Source organism: Hemicordylus capensis, chromosome 4 (assembly GCF_027244095.1).
Source record: "Hemicordylus capensis ecotype Gifberg chromosome 4, rHemCap1.1.pri, whole genome shotgun sequence".
NCBI lineage: Eukaryota > Metazoa > Chordata > Lepidosauria > Squamata > Cordylidae > Hemicordylus > Hemicordylus capensis.
Genome location: NC_069660.1, coordinates 184,637,487 through 184,655,223, shown reverse-complemented (window position 1 = coordinate 184,655,223; position 17,737 = coordinate 184,637,487). Strand labels below are relative to the sequence as shown.

General features: G+C 45.1%; 1 protein-coding gene across 6 annotated transcripts in view; it reads left to right on the top strand.

Annotated features, from left to right (window-relative positions):
* The window catches only part of CTNND2 (catenin delta 2), a 924,887-nt gene that overhangs the window by 881,121 nt on the left and 26,029 nt on the right, over positions 1-17,737 (top strand). For all 6 annotated transcript variants that reach the window (XM_053242882.1, XM_053242877.1, XM_053242879.1 and 3 more), the window contains one exon: positions 13,666-13,792. In XM_053242882.1, coding sequence (XP_053098857.1) covers positions 13,666-13,792 — 127 coding nt within the window. The remainder of the gene's footprint in view (positions 1-13,665; positions 13,793-17,737) is intronic.

The window sequence follows — 17,737 nt, the reverse complement described above, 5'->3', positions numbered from 1 at the left end:
CCACAGTCATTTGTGTATCTCTGCATGTCAGAACTATACACCATATTCTATTTGATGGCCACTTGCTTGTTGACAGGTGTAGGGGTGGGGAGGGGAGCAGGTGTAGTCATCAAAACTAATTCAGATGTATTGAAGAATACAGTTTCTTTGAATAAGTGGTGTAAGAACAAGTACTAAAAGGAAATTAGCTTCTCGTCCCCCCCACCCTCCTTTTGGTACAAGCTACTAACTGGAAATGGCCAAAAGCACAACTCCCCACCCCAACCCGGAACATTATTTCCTTTCAAATTATTCTAGTATGTTTGTCTTAATTTTGCTTGACTCTGCCAGGATGGGAACAGGTAAACTGGGTTCAAAAATACACTTGTACTGCTTTTGCATCTTGAGAGATTACTTGTTCTCTGCAGGAGACCCTTATATACTGTATCTTTTAAGTATCCAAATCAATTTAATTAAATTTCATTAGAAGCACTAGAGCTGAAACAAACTAATGAAGGCAGCCAGCACATCAGGTGGTATTTATTTCTGCATTAAATTGGAAATACTCCCTTTTGGCTTTCAAAAATTAGTTTAAATATTTAACACTAATAGCTTTTGGAATTGTTGATGAAGTAGGTCTAATGAATTTGTTACTAACAGTTTACCTTTAAAATGGAATGTGCTTGTTTTCTTGGAGGAAAGGAGGACTATTAGATTCTTTTATTAATAGCATTAAGAAAATATTGGGACAGTCTATCAGATACACATGAAAAATCAGAAAGCCCAATCTGGAATTTATCATGCATTGGAGTAACATCTGCTTTGGTTTGACAAATTGTTATTTCAATCATGTCTCGGTTTTCGCACAAGACAAAACTGAGCTGAAGACTGACTCAAAGGGAACTTTTCAAGGTTCATGCTGTAACTACTCAGCATGTGGCAAGATGTCAATAAGGTGAAGCAAAATCAAATTATAATTAAAACAAATTTATTTAGGAGATCACTCAGAAGATCCTGGCTGACATACAGAGCAAGGAAGCACTGGTGCAGTGAGAGAGCAGCTTAACAGAACTTCCCAATCAATTGCACTGGTGCAGTAGGGAAGTGGCAATTTGTAATGCTCTCTGTGCCACCCAAAAATATGACCCTAAGGGCTGCACAGCCCTCAAGAGACATATTTTTGGGTGGCATGGAGGGCTTCTTGGGGAAGAGGAGGGCATGAAAAATTGCTCCTTCCCCAATTTACTGGTGCAGTTAGTTTGTAAGTTCTGTTAGGATGCTCTCTCACTACACTGTTGCTGCCTTGCTGTATGTCAGCCAGTATAATAAAGAAAAACCAACGCAGAACAGAGACATGCAATGTCCTACAGTAGACTCAAATATTAATTAGACTTGATTTGTGTAGCGTATTAAATCACCCTGCATAGTTTGAAAAGTCCATCTTGTGCCGCCAGTTTTTAGGGCAGGCTAGTCAAGGCTCACTGTCTGCCCAGGTAACTTGTTGCCAGCAAATTTTTGAAGCCCCTGCCTTTTTGTGGCCAGTAACAAAAATAGTCACAGCAGAAAGCCTCCTCTAGTCTCTTAGGGCCATCTTTTTATAATAAAAGTGTCCAGTACTGTGTAGATGAAAGCATGTGTTGAATGCTCGCCAACCAATCATATTAGCTTATCAGGGTCCAGCCAGAGTACAATAATTTTAGATTCAACCAATTATGCTATCTAAATTAATATTTTCTTGATCAAAAGTTAATTTTGATTTGCTCATCTTCCAAGAAAAGAAAACATTATACAAATTAAAATGTCACTCATGTTGACATGATCTTGGTAACCCAACCCTAACAAGGACCCTACATGGGGATGCAGATACACCCCAAACCCCACTGCAGATACAGTATTGTAATATACAACCCTTCCTTATTCTACTAGCAAAAGTCTGTTTTATTATAGGTGCTGTGTGCACACACAGCACCTATAATAAAAGAGACATTTTGCTAGTAGAATATATTCATTAAAATTGTATGGTACAGGATCTTAGCTGAAGAGAATGTTTTTTTAAAAATAGCAAAGCTAATCCACTTTCTCCAAATTGTATCTGGTTCTTCAGTGTGAAAGCGACAGAATAGACTGTTCTGGTACTCTCTTCCTCTTGCATGTTCTTCTTTCCTCCCCCACCTCCTACAGTGGGAAGTTCAGGGCCGTCTTTAGCATGCCAGTTTGTTTGTTTGTTTGTTTGTTATTTACCATATTTGTATACCACCCACTACCATAGTATCTAGGCAGCTTACTGCATTAAAACAAAAACAAAAATTAAAACAATGTAAAGCTTCTAAAAGCTCAAATTAAAATAGTTTTAAACCACCAAATAGCTAAAAAGCTTGGCTTAAAAAATGTGTCTTCAGCTGTTTTATAAAGGTCATCAAGGATGGAGCCACTCTAATTTCAGCAGAAAGTATGTTCTACATTTCTGGGGCAACTACAGAGAAGGCTCGCCTCTGAGTCATCACTAGACAAGCCAGTGGCACCCTAAGATGAACCTCCCCTGAAGATCTTAATAGGCGGTGGGATTCATAACGAAGAAGGCGTTCTCTTAAATACCCGGAGCCCAAGCCATTAAGGGCTTTTTAGGTAAAAACCAGCACTTTGTATTTTGCCCAGAAACCTATAAATAGCCAGTATAGATCTTTTAGAACCAGAATAATATGGTCTCTTTGGGACAACCCGGAGACCAGTCTGGCAGCAGCATTCTGCACCAATTGCAGTTTCCAGACTACATACAAAGGCAGCCCAAAGGCAGAGTGCATTGCAGTAGTCAAGCCTGGAGGTTACCAGCATGTGCGCTGTTATCTTAAGGTCACTCACTTCTAGGAAAAGGTGCAGTTGGAGTACCAGCTGAAGCTGATAGAAAGCACTCCTGGCCACCACCTCCACCTGAGATGGAGGTATCAGAGAGAGGTATCAGAGAGAGGGTTGAGTCCAGAAGTACTCCCAAACTGCAGACCTGTTCCTTCTGGGAGAGTGCAACCCCATTCAGAACTGGCAAATCTATCCCATTTCCCGAACTGCAGCTTCCTACAATGAGCACTTGTTTGGATTCAGTCTTTTTTGGATTCAGTCTCAATTTGTTATCCCTCATCCAGCCCATTCTTGCCTCAAGACAAGAATTTAGGGAAGTTATGCCATTGCCTGATGAAGCTGACATGGAGAAATAGATTTGGGTGTCATCAGCATACTGATAACACCCTGCACCCAATCCCCTGATGATCTCTCCCAGTGGTTTCGTGTAGATGTTAAAAAGCATTGGAGACAGAATGGAGTCCTGAGGGACACCATACAAAAGCTCTCTTCAAAGAACAACAAAGCCGGGCCCCCTATACCCAGCCCCCTCAGATGATCCAGAAGGATACCATGGTCATTACCAGTTATACTCCCTCTGTAAATTCGCCTTTGGAGATCATCCATCAGGCCGACCAAAGCCGTTTCCACCCCAAAGTCCACCTGAAATCCAGTTTGAAATGGGTCTAGATAATCTGTTTCATCGAAGACTGCCTGGAGTTGAGAAACCACCACCTTCTCAATCACCTTGGCCAACCATGGGAGATTTAAAACAGGCCTATAATTGCTCAACTCTGAGGGATCAAGTGTAGGCTTCTTCAAGAGAGGTCTAATAATTGCCTCCTTTAAACAAAGAGGCATCCTATCTTCCATCAGAGAAGCATTAATGATCTCAACCAGGACCTCTCCAACAATCTCCCTACTTTATAATATAAGCCATGTTGGACAAGGGTCAAGGTTGCAGGTGGTAGGACACATCGTTCCAAACAACTTGTTGACATCCTCAGGAATCATAAACTGGAACTGATCCAATTTAACCGCACAAGAGGAGTTTCTGGATCCCCCGCTAAAGACTCTGCACCAGTTGTGGAATCTAGGTTGGCTTGAATAAGAGAGATTTGTTTACAAAAAACTAATTAAACACTATGATTCCTGTATAAGTTCCCTCACCACCCTTGACAGTTCTGCTGGTCACAAACCTGCCAATGCAATACACGTAGCAAAGAATCACTACTTTGCCACACGTATTGCCAGAGCACAGATCTTCAGTTGTACTTTGTGCTATAATCTGTCAGATTTGAGTCGAGTCCTTCTCCATTTGTGCTTTAGTTGTCTGCCTAGCTGCTTCTGATCCCCTTGTTCTCCTGTATACCATGGAGCTACTTTAAAAGCGAGTTGGAGGTGACACTTAGGAGCGATCAAATTTACCACCCCAGAGAGCTCGTCGTTCCAATTTTTCACCAGGGTGTCAATAAGATCACTGGCAGAGCCAGCAGTAAAGCCCTCCAAGGTTTCATGGAATCCTATTGGATCCAATAGCCTTCTTGGGCGGACCATCCTAATATGCCCTTCACCCCTGCAGAAGTGACTAGCTTCAAATTGAACCTTCACCAGGTGGTGGTCCATCCATGACAATGGGGAAATCATAGGAGTCCCCACCTACAGAACACCTCCCATATCAGAGCAAGAAGCCAAATCAAGTGTGTAACCAGCAACATGTGTTGGACTAGAAATCACTTGGGAAAGGCCCATAGTTGCTATGAACTCCCAAGCAGCGCCTTCCAATTTAGTCCCAAAGTGAACATTGAAGTCACCCACCACCATCAATCTGGTCATCTCCAATGCCAACTCCGCAACCAAATCTGACAGCTCGGTTAGGGATTCCATTGGGCAGCAGCGTGATTGGTACACCAACAGAAGTCCCAATCTACCCCTGGTCCCAAGACTCAAGTACATACACTCAGTATAGGCAGGTACTCTGACAGGGATCCTGATAAGGGATATAGTGTTCTTATAAAACACAAGCACTCCACTTCCCCACCCACATCCTCTCACATGTTCTACAAGAGAGTATCCTGTAGGGAGAAGCTGGGACCAAACTGGCCCACTAGCCCCTCCCAACCTGGTCACTGTAATAGGTATGTGCCCAAAATGTTTCGGAGGCCATTATGAAGGCCTCCGAAACGTTTTGGCGCTGGGGGCGGTTTCGGCATTTCAGCGCCGGCGGGGGTAGTGCTTTAAGGGCGGGGGACGGTGTACTCACCCTTCCCGCCACATTTCCCCTGCCGGCGCATTGGTTTTTTTAAGCCCTCTCCTCCCTGCCACCCCGTTTCCCCGTCGGCCGGAAGTGGCCGGAAGTCGCGAGTGCGTATGTGCCTGTTGCATGCGTGCGTGCCCTTCTGCCATGTGCACATGCACGCACAACGGGCGCATGCGCACTCGCGACTTCTGGCCACTTCCGGCCGATGGGGAAAACGGGGCAGCAGGGAGGAACACTGATGCCCCGAGGGGCTTAAAAAAAACAACGCGCCGGCGGGGGAAATGCGGCGGGAGGGGTGAGTACACCCTCCCCCACCCTTAAAGTGCAACCCCCGCCGGCGCCGAAGATTTCCGTGCACATCCCTACACTGTAATGCACGCCAGATCAGCTCCCTTATCCACAATCCAATCATGGATAGTTTCAAATGTATTTTGGACCAAACCTGGCATTGCAAAGGAGCAAGATGAGGTTCTGTGGGTAGTTGGCACTATTCCCCAAGGTCAAAGAACTGACAGGGCAGCTGGAAGGAAAGACAGCTATCAAGTTTCTGTTTCCCCTTCCCTTGTATTGGCCTGCTGACCTGCCAATGCTCTGTCTTCTTCTGCTTCCCACCACCACTGAAATAGCCGCCCCCTGCTGAGGAACCATCTCCCCTGCCTCTCCATCCCCGAATAAGCTGAGACACATTCCTCAGCCAGACTAACAAAGAGGCAGTCCCAAGACCAACCACAAGTCCTTCAAAGAAGTGCCACTGCCCCCAGCCCTCAGTTCCACCACTCAAGGCTGGCCCCTCTTTTTTTGTGGCCAGCTTCAATGGCTGCCTACTGGCAGGCCACCAGGTGCGCCTTTGGCCACTACTGCCTTAAGAAGCCCAAGAAGGGAAGGTGAGGTGAGCAGTTTCTTGCACAGAAGAAAACACTGGAGATTTGTGGCATTCTCTCTAGTCCATATTCCTCTTCGGACATTCCCAAAGGATTCCATACTCACATTCAGTGTCCTGAAAGTGCATTGGCAAGTCCTGCCCCAGCACTGATGCACTGAGAAGCTGCTGTCCTCTCATGCTGCTGTCCTCTCCATACTTACGTTTGTCCACAGAGCATTGGGTTGGGTTATCCAGGGGCAGAGGTCAGGTATTTCCAGCAGTCTCCCAAGAGCAGCACTTTATGTATCTCCATTGGATTGAACGGTGACTGTTCATGTACTTGGGAAGAAATAAGTAGAAAGGCTAAACATACTCCCTATGCCTGGTGACCCCATGGACTACAGCCATTAAGATCCAAACCAGACTTCTCCTCTGTGAAGAAAGTCCCTTGATTTTAGCCCTCTTTGGACATTATCAAACTAGTTCTAAATGGTTATAGTGCCCACAGGAGCATGCCATTAAGTCCTCCCCACCGCGGCCACATGTTGAAGTGTTCTATAGCCCCACCCCTCATCCAATGGATAGTGTTGCCTGCAGAAACTAACTCTGCACCCAGGGAGAAATCTTCCCTGTGGGCATCCAGCATTCTTAATTCTAGGGAGAATCGCTTTCCAGGGGAGCAAGGAGTGAACTATGGAGCACGTCCATAGGGGGGCAAGGTTTGGTGCCTACGCTTGCTGCACCTGAGTACAGTGTCCATGGTTTGATAATGGCTAAAAAGAGTTTTTGTTTCTTGGCCACACTAGAGTGAGATGGAGTGTGAGGGAAATAAGATGGAAGGTTGGGAACTGGCTAAGACGGAAGCGTTTTCATTATCGTTCAGCTGAAGATTTCAAAGTTCTCTGCAGTGGAGAGAAATATGGATCATCATCCCACCCCCCAACAGGGTCTCTTCTCTCACATAAGTGGAGACAACAGTAAACAGCCCTCCCCAAACCCCAGCACTTTCCCTTGTGTATAATTAGCAGATTTATAGTAACAGTTCAGCAATCTGCATCAAGTGACCTTCTGAGAACTGCAGGAGGGTTATTTTTAAAAAATTAATTAATGTAGGAGAAAATAATAATTTGACAATACTCATGGATCTTTAGCTTTTCCTTTCTTAATTATATTGGCTTGCTCGGTGTTGAGATCTTAACCTCCTTTCTGTGTTTTGCTACCCTGGCAATTCTGAACTACTGAAACCCCACTTGGTTATTTCACTTTCTATTATCAGCTGCAAGGCCCCGAGTGTTTCTATCAGTTCAGTTGAACTGACTTTGGAAAGCAAGTTCCACTGTTCAAAGTTAAGCTTTGTATCTCCTCACTATCCCGTTGTTGTGGAGTTTATCTCCTCACCTCACTGCTTGTATCTGCTGTTTTCTGAAATCCTGGCTTTTCTAGTGATGGTCAGGATTCTTTTCCATTGGGATTCCAACAATTCATGAAAGAGAGAGATCAAATAGTGTGAGAGGTCTACTCAGCAAAGCGAGAAAAGGCTTCCTTTCTCTAATCATGTGGCAGCAACTCCATAAAGCTGTGTATGCTTAGAGCAAAGCTGTTTTGAGATAAGCATTAAACAAAGTGAGCTGCTTTCAGCTGACTCTTAGTCTTTAAGAGTCCTTTGGGGCAATCCTAGATTCATAGAAGAAAATTCCATTGACTTCAAACTAATCAGGTTTATAGCTTAAAATGCTAGTGCTGTTGAAGCTTCACTTCTCAAGCCATTAACTCAAGCACATTCCCTCTGAGTTCAGTTGTACTGTTTTGACAGTTGGAGGATTGCAGGCATATTAATTTCAAATAGGTGGTACATATTACTGTGTGTGATTAAAAATGCACACCTTTTAATTTTTAAAACAATTCCTTCCACCACTAAAACAGCTTGGTGTCTGTGTGTTTTATATCTGGTCGTGTGAAATTGATACATTTATAAATGCCAGCTGTTATAGCTAGATTTCTCAGCTTAATTTCATCACAACTTTAGGATACAATCCTTCCAGCATTTCTCCTACCCAAGTTCATGAAAGTATGGGGAGTTGCACAAGAGCATTCATACACAGAAGAAACTTTGAGTATATTTAAATGTACCTCTCTAGAAGAGCAGTTCTCAACAAGACTTGTGAATCTTTGTGAGCCAGCGTGGTGTAATGGCTAGAGTGCTGCACTAGGACCGGGGAGACCCGAGTTCAAATCCCCATTCAGCCATGAAACTAGCTGGGTGACTCTGGGCCAGTCACTTCTCTCTCAGCCCAACCTACTTCACAGGGTTGTTGTGAGGAGAAACCTAAGTATGTAGTACACCGCTCTGGGCTCCTTGAAGGAAGAGCGGGATATAAAATATCATCATCGTCATCATCTTTCTATCCTACTCTCCCTAGTTTATCTAGTGCACTGATTTTAAGCTGGGGGTGTTTTGAAGCCTCACGGCGGGGGGGGGATTACACAGGGCCCTTTTGCCTCCCCAACTGTGGTTGCTCCTGATTGGCTGACTTGTCTTGCAAGCAGACAGTGAATCCTTTTCAGGAGGGGAGGGGAAAGAATATCAGACAGTATCTCTCTGCCCCTCCTCTCCTTGTGACTGGGTGTTTATGTGACAGATTCAGCCCACAATTCCCATAGGCTCAGCAGCAAGGGAAATGCTGTCCCTGACTGTCAGGCTGAGGGAAGGTGGGCTCAGCTGAACACCTAGCCAGCAAGACACATGTAAGGAGGAAGGGAAGGGAAGGGAAGGGCCAGGCTAAGGATACACTGTAGAGCCCTGGCCATGAGGCTCCAAAGAGTGAGAGGGGAAAGGAAGCCACAGAGTGGAGTAAAGGTTTTTTGCCTGGGGCAGAGTTACTTGGCTGGTGGATTATTTCCCTGCCAGCTTTTGCAAGATTTACTGCCATGCTGAAATACAAAGTGATCCTGCGGTGCCTACCTTGCACTAGTTGAGGGAGTTGTAACAAGTGTACTCCTTCGGTCTGAAAGCTTCAGCTCAGGTACCTCATATACAGAATTTGCAAGTAATTCAAAACCCTGAATAGGGCTGGACCTCAAAGAGCTTTGCCTCATTCATAAGAGCCCTAAGAAATTGAAGCAGATAGATGAAGTTAACATGTGTGGTTGCGGTGTTTTCATGTATATACCCAGTGGGTTACCTTAAGTGGCACAGCGGGGAGATGCTTGACTAACAAGCAGAAGGTTGCCAGTTCAAATCCCTGCTGGTATGTTTCCCAGACTATGGAAAGCACCTATATCGGGCAGCAGCAATTTAGGAAGATGCTGAAAGGCATCATCTCATACTGCGTGGGAGATGGCAATGGTAAACTCCTCCTATATTCTACCAAAGTGGTCGCCACGAGTCAACACAGACTCGACAGCACACTTTCCCTTTCCCTTTGGGTTATACTTTCTCTCTCTCTCTCTCTCTCTCTCTCTCTCTCTCTCTTCTTCCTTCCTTTTCTTTCTTTCTTTCTTTCTTTCTATCTTTCTATCTTTCTTTCTTTTCTTTTCTCTTTTCTCTCTCTTTTGCATCCCATGGGGAGTGGCACAGAGAGCTAAGTGGCTGCGGGTTGTACAAAATTATTTTTATGTAGTTTTCATAATTTGTAAGTGAATATCCCTTCACTTCCATGCCATGCTCTATTTGCCAATTGCCTAGTACTGAGAATGAGACAAGTCTCATTGGGGGAGGAATCTACATGCCTGTGCACATCTGCTACCGTATTTTTGTGTATATACCCCACAAGGAATACACAGGTGTGGGCTATGCTGTTTTCTTCTTTAACATAAATGTTAATTTTCTGCAGGTTATACTTAGGTGCATGGAATACCCATGTGTGGGATATATACATGAAAATACAGTAATTGGTTGCCTTTCTCTGGTTGCCTGTTTATAAAAAATAAGTGGCTCTTCAATGTAGTAATTATACTGGAGATCAGAAAGCTGTCTATACATATGCAATGGGAAGAGAGACACATGTCAAATCAGTGACACCTACTACAGTACAAGGGATATTACAGCATTTAACTATTAGGAAACTTACCATTTCTACCAGTTTAGCTTTCTAACACCTAATAAACTTGAGTTTAGGAAGACTAGTCTGTCTGCTTCATTTTAGTTTGAACTTGACTGCTCTTCTGTGCACTTTCCCCTGTGCGGTTGTGAAATACATATATACTTTGATGACGATGTAGTAGCTGATATAGTGGATATATATTTTTGCAAGCTGTTACACCCACCATGCCTTACATTTTAGCTAAACTACTCTTTGAGTTTGAAATCTCTTCTGTGGGGTGGACTAGAAGTGGAAAGGCAGAGAGCAGGATGAATGAACTTTTAAAGCAAGTCCCTGAATTGAAGCCTACCTGCCTTAGTGATGGATTAGGGTTTTTTTATGTATTTGTTTTTATTATAGCTGCTTCCAGTGCTGCCTTAAGTGCTGGCACTGCCTGAAGCAGCACCACACCACCACTGACAATGCCCCTTCCACTGGCCATGCCCCCCCCCCCGATGCAGATGCCAGCATCAAGGAGTTGGGCCAGCTCCACTCTACGTCACCCTTCTGCTGCTCACTGGCTTCTGAGCATACGGAGGTCTTAAAATCCCATCCCCATACACACAGAAGCCAGTGAGTGGCAAGAGAAGGGAGGAGTGGGTAGTGGAATGTGAGACACCACCTTCCCCTTCTCCCGCCACTCACCGCCTCTGAGCCACATGCCCAGAAGCCAGTAAGTAGTGGGAGAAGGTAGCAAATGGCATGGGGAGAAGCAGGCAAGTGAGGTAATGCCCACAGGCAGTGCGGATGGGATATCCGACTCACCACCCCGAGGCACAGGCACACCTGAGGTGGTCACCCCACCTCGCCTCATTAGCAAGCTGCCCCTGAATACTTCTTACCCTGCTTCTCTATTTTTAAAAAATGCTACAAGAAACACTTAAGGCAGCTTGAAGCAACCCGGTTGTCAGACGCTTGTTTCATCTGATGTAGTATTGCCTCCACTAGCTGGCAGCTGCTCTCCAGGGCTTCAGCCACAGGGGTCTTTCCCATCCCTACCTGGAAATGCCAGGGATTGAACCTGGAACCTCTTGGATGCAAAACGTGTCCTCTGCCACTGAGCTGTGGCCTGTCCCTGTAAGCTACAGTTTTCAACATAAAAACAAGTAAGAAAATATAAATCTACTTCCCAGATCACTGTCTGTCAAGGCTGCCTAAATAAGGGCTCATAACTGTCTACCTTCTTTCCATGTATAGGCTTCTGTACTCAGTTAAGACTGTAAGGGAAGGCTGTGTAGGACCTCTATTTGGATTTTGTGAAACTGGGACTCCTAGTTTGTCTCCTAATTAAAAATAAATTGTCTCTCTACAGTAGCCCAAAAGACCCCAACTACAGTACTCTGGAATAAAGAGGGTAGAGGACTACTGCTTAGTTAAATTAATAAGATCTGCAATGGACATAAATGAGGTTTGCTTTTGAGAAGTCATGTAGGATCCCTGACTTTGGACAGAAATAAACGAGAGAAATGAAGATGTTTTAAAGATGTTGAAATATTGCTTCTAATTGTGTTGACCATGCAATCATCCACTTGGGAAAGGCCCATAGTTTTCCCTCACAGCCACTGTGAACTCCTCAGCTGCTCTGGACAATTCAGTCCCAAAGTGAACACTGAAGTTTCCTACTACCATCAACCTGTGCATCTCCAATGCCAACTCTGCAACCCAATCCAATAACTAGGTTAGGGATTCTGTTGGGTAGTGGGGTGATCAGTACACCAATAGAAGACCCAATCTATCCCTGGCCCCAAGACTCAAGTACACAAACTCAACATAGTGGGTGTTCTGACAGGGGTCCTCCTGGTAAGAGACAAATTGTTCTTATAAGCCACAGCCAGCCACTCCACCTCCCTGCCAACGTCCTCTCCCAACCAGGTTTCTGTAATGTACGCCCGATCAGCTCCCTCATCCATAATCAAATCTTGGATAATTTCCTATTTATTTTGGATCGACCTGGCATTGCAAAGTAGCAAGGTGAGGTTTGTGGGTTGTTGGCACTGCTCCCCAAGGTCAAAGAGCCGACAGGGCAGCTGGAAGGGGAGACAGCTATCAAGTTTCTGTTTTCTCTTCCCCTGTAATGGCCTGCTGACCTACCAACACTCTGTCTTCTTCTGTGCCCCACCACCACCGGAATAGCCATCCTCTGCTGAGGAACCACACCACACAACTCTCCATCCCCTAATAAACTAAGACAGAGTTTCTTAACCTTGGGCCCCCAGATTTTGTTGGACTACAACTCCCATCATCCCCAGACATGGCCTTTGTGGCTGAGGAAGGTGAGAGTTGTAGTCCAACAACATCTGGGGGCCCAAGGTTAAAAAACCCTGAACTAAGACACATCCTTCAACCAAACAAACAGAGGTAGTCCCAAGACCAGACACAAGAGTTAAATTTGACTTGAGATAAAAATTATTATTTGCAACTAAAATGGTGTTGCGTCTCAGCATTTTAGCTGCCATACAGGCAGAAGGGGAAACATATGCATTTTGTACTTGACAAAATGCATATATATCTGCTTGAGCAATACAGTGATGTCTCTTTTGGTTTACTAATATTAGATGTATGTGAATATTTTGCAAGCAAACATTTTCCATTCCCAAGAGAAAATCAACAATGAAGAAAGAAAAGAAAAGGCACAATCCAGCCAAAATTAATCACTTCTAATCCCATTTTGTAAATTGGAGATTTAAGCAAGCATTAAATCCCTATTGAAATCAATGGCAAACATCCAAACTAACCCTGTGACGATACGCCAGAATTTTCTGTTGTGCGAGAGGCACAGTTTTTGACAATCCCCCCCCCCTTCCCGCTGTAGGCACCTTTGCCAAGGGTTAGGGGACCTTCAGGGACACCTTTTTGGTAGACACAGGTGGCTGTCAAGGGAAGTGGGAGATTGCCAAGAATTATCCTCCCTATCATGACAGAAAACCCTGGCACATCAGTGCAGAGTTAATTTGGATTTTGGCCACTGTTTCACTGGATTGTGCCATAAGCTTTTTAGCTGCAATTGAATGCTGGGGTTGGGGGAGTGGATATATATGAATCCACAGTGAAGAATGAGAGGAAATCATTCGTTAAAACAAGAACGGCATCTAAAATCCAATGTCTGTATATCATAAACTTAAGATCTATGAGAAGCACTCTGGTTATTTTTAATAATTCATATTTTTATCTACATGCTAATAGTAGCTTTCTAGGATCTTTAGTGTGAGGGGCAGGCCTTAAGATACTTGCTTTTCACCAGTTTTTGTGAATGTGGGTGTATTGGGGGGGCAGAGGTGCAGGATCCTAACCCCTGCTAATTGAGCAAAGAGGAATATAAGAGGTGATTCCATTAGATTTAGCAGAGAGAGAACAACTGTCCCCAAGAACATAGTAAGCTGCATTATACATAGTCTTATTGTTGGTCCATCTCATTCAGTATTGTCCACACTGGCTGCCAGCAGCTCTCTAAGGTTTCAGGCAGGAGTCCTTCCCAGCCCTACCTGGAGATGCCAGGGATTGAACCTGGGACCTAACAAGCAGTGGATTAAATGAATTATTCATAATAATGAACTTGAATTGCATAAGAATATTATTGAAATAACCTGTATTTCTACAGCTGTGTATCATTCACTGATTTGTCTTTCTTGATCTATGTGGTCCTCATGCAGGATGGATGGTCACAGTATCACTTTGTAGCCTCATCTTCAACAATAGAGAGGGATCGGCAAAGACCGTACTCCTCATCGCGCACGCCTTCCATCTCTCCAGTGCGCATGTCTCCCAACAATCGTTCAGGTAAGATGAGGCTTATAGCAATACATAAGCAGGGAAGTAATCCTTCAGTGTTATATGGAGAACTAAAATGTTCCTGGAAGCATCTCTGGGGCTTGGGGAAGATAGTTTTTATTCTTGCCAAGGGTCCATAAGATGCATAGTATTACAGAGCCATAAAACTGCTCCCCAGGGCTGCTGTGGACTTCAGAGGCAGCTTCAATGCTGTTTTGAAGCAGCAATTGCAAACCCCATTTGCAACAGTGGGGAGACCTGCAAAACACTCCTTCCATGGTTGCAGCTTCAAAACAGTGTCAGGGCTGCCTTTGAAGTCCACTGCAGCCTGGAGTACAGCATTACAGCTCTGTAACACTGTGCATCATGTGGGCCTGTTTACAATGTCTGTTTACATTGGCCTCATTTGCACATAATAGCAAACCACGGGTAGATGAACCTGAGGTTTGTAACTGTGAATCGCATCACAGACGTTCATCCAACCGTAGCCTGGGATCCCTTCAAATAGGGGCACTATTTTTCTGTCACTCTGGGAAGTGATCATGAAGATTTTCTAGGAGGGAATATGTATATGAGGGAGGGCAAAGGATCTTGCGGTCTGGTCACTGCTTGTCTTGAGATGGCAGACCCTGGCAAAACAGTCCAGGAACACATTCCTTCCCCCATGTCACCTTGCTGCCCAAGGATTAGGGCCAGTCCACTGGGGAGAACCAGAGGCTCAGTCAGGTGTGGTCCTCTGTCAGACTGCACTCGCTTGTGTGGGGCCCCTATTCTCTCTGGTAAGGAATAGAACTCATGCACCATAACCCACCTCCTCTCTGGGCAATTCTGTCATACTTCCATGGAGCAGTGGACACTCCATGTCCGGGTGGTACCAGGTGGGCAGACTAGGGAAACACCAGGACTGGGGATAGATCTTTACTCTCATTCAAATTTCCTGGGTTTGGACCGGCATTGCGGCATATGCAGATTAGCCACCACAGGGAATCGCGGGAGAGGGGAAATCCAATTATCATCAATCCCAGGAAAATAGGGTGGCCATACCAATGGATGGCCGGACTGGCAGAGGTACTGCTTGTGCTGCTTTTCTGCAATAGTCACTAAGTCAGGGAAAGGTGTTGCTGGGGTACCTGTCCCCACAGCTTGCTTGTGTCAAGCAACCAGGATGGACGGCAGCTGCCATCCGTCCTGCACGTGTATCTCCATGGCCTTTCACTCTCATGAGAAATCGGTCCATGGGAGAAGGGACTGCACACATTGCACATCACACATTAATTATTCAGCCCACCCCTGTGAACCCCAGGACGATTCTTCTCATAAGTAGCGCTTGGGTCTCTCCATGTCTTTCACTCTCATGAGACGATGGTCTGCTCTGGAGCAGCATCCTTCATCATCACCCAGGAGGAATCTCTCCTGTGACTGGAGGCAATACTGCTCCGGCTGGATGATTCTTTTCATGAATAACTTCAGAGACTGTATGCCTTTACCCAAGGGGAAGGGTCTGGGCCCCGCTTGCCCAAATTCACTGCATAAAAAAAATAGAGCAGGGCCATTCAAGAATTCCTGGGTGAGACTGCCTTTTAAGCCAACAATGGGCATTACTGCCCTGCCATAGGTTATCTTTATTATTATTTTTTTATTATTATTATTTTTACATTTATATCCCGCTCTTCCTCCAAGGAGCCCAGAGCGGTGTACTACATACTTGAGTTTCTCCTCACAACAACCCTGTGAAGTAGGTTAGGCTGAGAGAGAAGTGACTGGCCCAGAGTCACCCAGCTAATACCATGGTTGAATGGGGATTTGAACTCGGGTCTCCCCGGTCCTAGTGCAGCAGTCTAACCACTACACCACGCTGGCTCCATCTTTGCAGCCATCTGATTGGGATGCCTGGTTTCTGGTTCCACCACAACTGCATGTGCTTGTGAACATAAACACATTGTGCCCATCTTACCATCCCATCCCCTTTATCCTCTGTAAGATATGAATAAACTTTACAGGAAAAAGAAGTTATATGCAGCAGTCTACATTAAAGAATTGCTACATATATAATTACCAATAATAATCACAGTATTCTTGTTACTGGACTGTGAGTGATGGGCACATTGGCTTATCCATCCCATAGCTGCTGGAGTCAACAACCTCAGGGGAAACCCTGAGACTTTGCGCTGAGTTGTCTCTAGGGGAGGGGGATTCGTAATAACTTTACTGCAGTCCACAAAACCATATTTACAATATCTTCCTCTCAGAGCAAGGAGCTGAGAAGTTATGAAGAGTTTCATTTCACCTGGCCCCAAACTTAAGATTAAAACATCTTAAAACAAAATCTCGATACAATTGTACATAAATATGTATCGTAAAAAGGCAAAAGAAAAATGAGGAGCAATTTTTAATTCATCAAATGATGAATTCTACTAATTGTAGCACAAAATTGCACAACTTGATATTTTATTTCATTATCCCAAACAGATAGCAACAAAGCTATATAGCTCCTCTATCCAGAAAATTTTCCTATCAGAGGCATTATTAGCTCTCTTGGTAAATCTTGATATAATTGACATTATAGAAACATGTTCAGTAGATTCAACAACATCAGCACCACAGGGGCATTTTATGTTTTCCATAGAGAATTCTAGCATATCTTCCTTCCAAAACTGCTGAGGGAAGGGCATCAGATCTTGCTCGCACAAATGCTTTCCTGCAAGATGGAATTATAAGAGACGTAAAGATATAATGTGTTCCTGGACTGCTTTGCCAGGGTCTGCCATCGCAAGAGATGTAAAGTAATTAGCCAGTCTACTCCCCTGATTCTGGTACCAGCTCTTACAACATTCAGGAATCTGTGCTATATCATTCTGTGTCTATGTCTGTTAGTCGGTGCTTAACCATTAACTTTAAGTTCTCCATACCTACATTAACCTGGGCGTTTTTCACACAGGGCTTTTAGCTTCCATCTCCTCCAGAATGGAGGATGTGCATTCACATTTTGGCTGGATTTACCCCGAAGTCCTTGTGAGCCAGGCGTCCTTTGCACCTAAAGCCCCAGTTCGGGCCGAGACTTTGTAGAGAGAGGAGCTCTGTTTGCGAGCTCCTCTCCTTTTAGAATTGTGGGGCCCTGATCGGCCCGACTGATGCGGGCCTTCTTATGGTGAGGACTCGGGCAGCTGGGAGGGCGGGTGGGTGGTTGGCGGCCGCCGCCGTGGCAGTAATTTGGGCCAATTTGGCCCCTAATCAGGTCGCCCCCCCGTGGCGACCTTGGCCCAAGATCGGGCCTTGTGTTGGGCGGTTGGGTGGGTGGTCGTCGTCGTCAGCAGTAGTTTGGGCCGATTTGGCCCCTAATCCAGTCGTGGGGGGGGGGCGGCGGGGGCGGCTGGTGTCCTGCCGCCCCAATTACTCAGAAGATTACGGCGGCAAGCAGGAAAGCGACGGGAGGGGTAAGTAAACCCTCCCGCCGCTCTTAAAGGTACCCCCAGACCGAACCCCCCAGCTCCGGACCGGTCCGGAGGCCTTTTCAATGGCCTCCGAACCAGTCCGGGCCCACCCCTAGGGAATAGGACTTACTGCAGGTGGCCAAAATGATTCCTATTACCTGGGACAAGGTCTCCTCCTGAGCAGTGGTTTATTCACAAGTAAAAGCTTGCTTACAAGCGGGGGTCTAATCACAAACCAAGCAAGGAATCCAGCCATTGGACTTGGCTGGAGAGTAAAGTTGCCATAATCTGGCTTTCCAAATCTGGGCACCTAATTTCCATATTATGTAAATTGGCTTGAAAATAATTTTTTAGCAGAATAGTGACTGCATGGTTTGCTCCATAACTCCACTCCTACAAAGGCTAGAGCTTAGCTTTAAAAATAAAATTAAAAATGAAAGCTGAAATCTGGGCAAATCCAGGTGGGATAAGCATTCAGGCTGAGATGCTTAAAATCTGGGTGAAACCCAGAATTTTGGGGAGC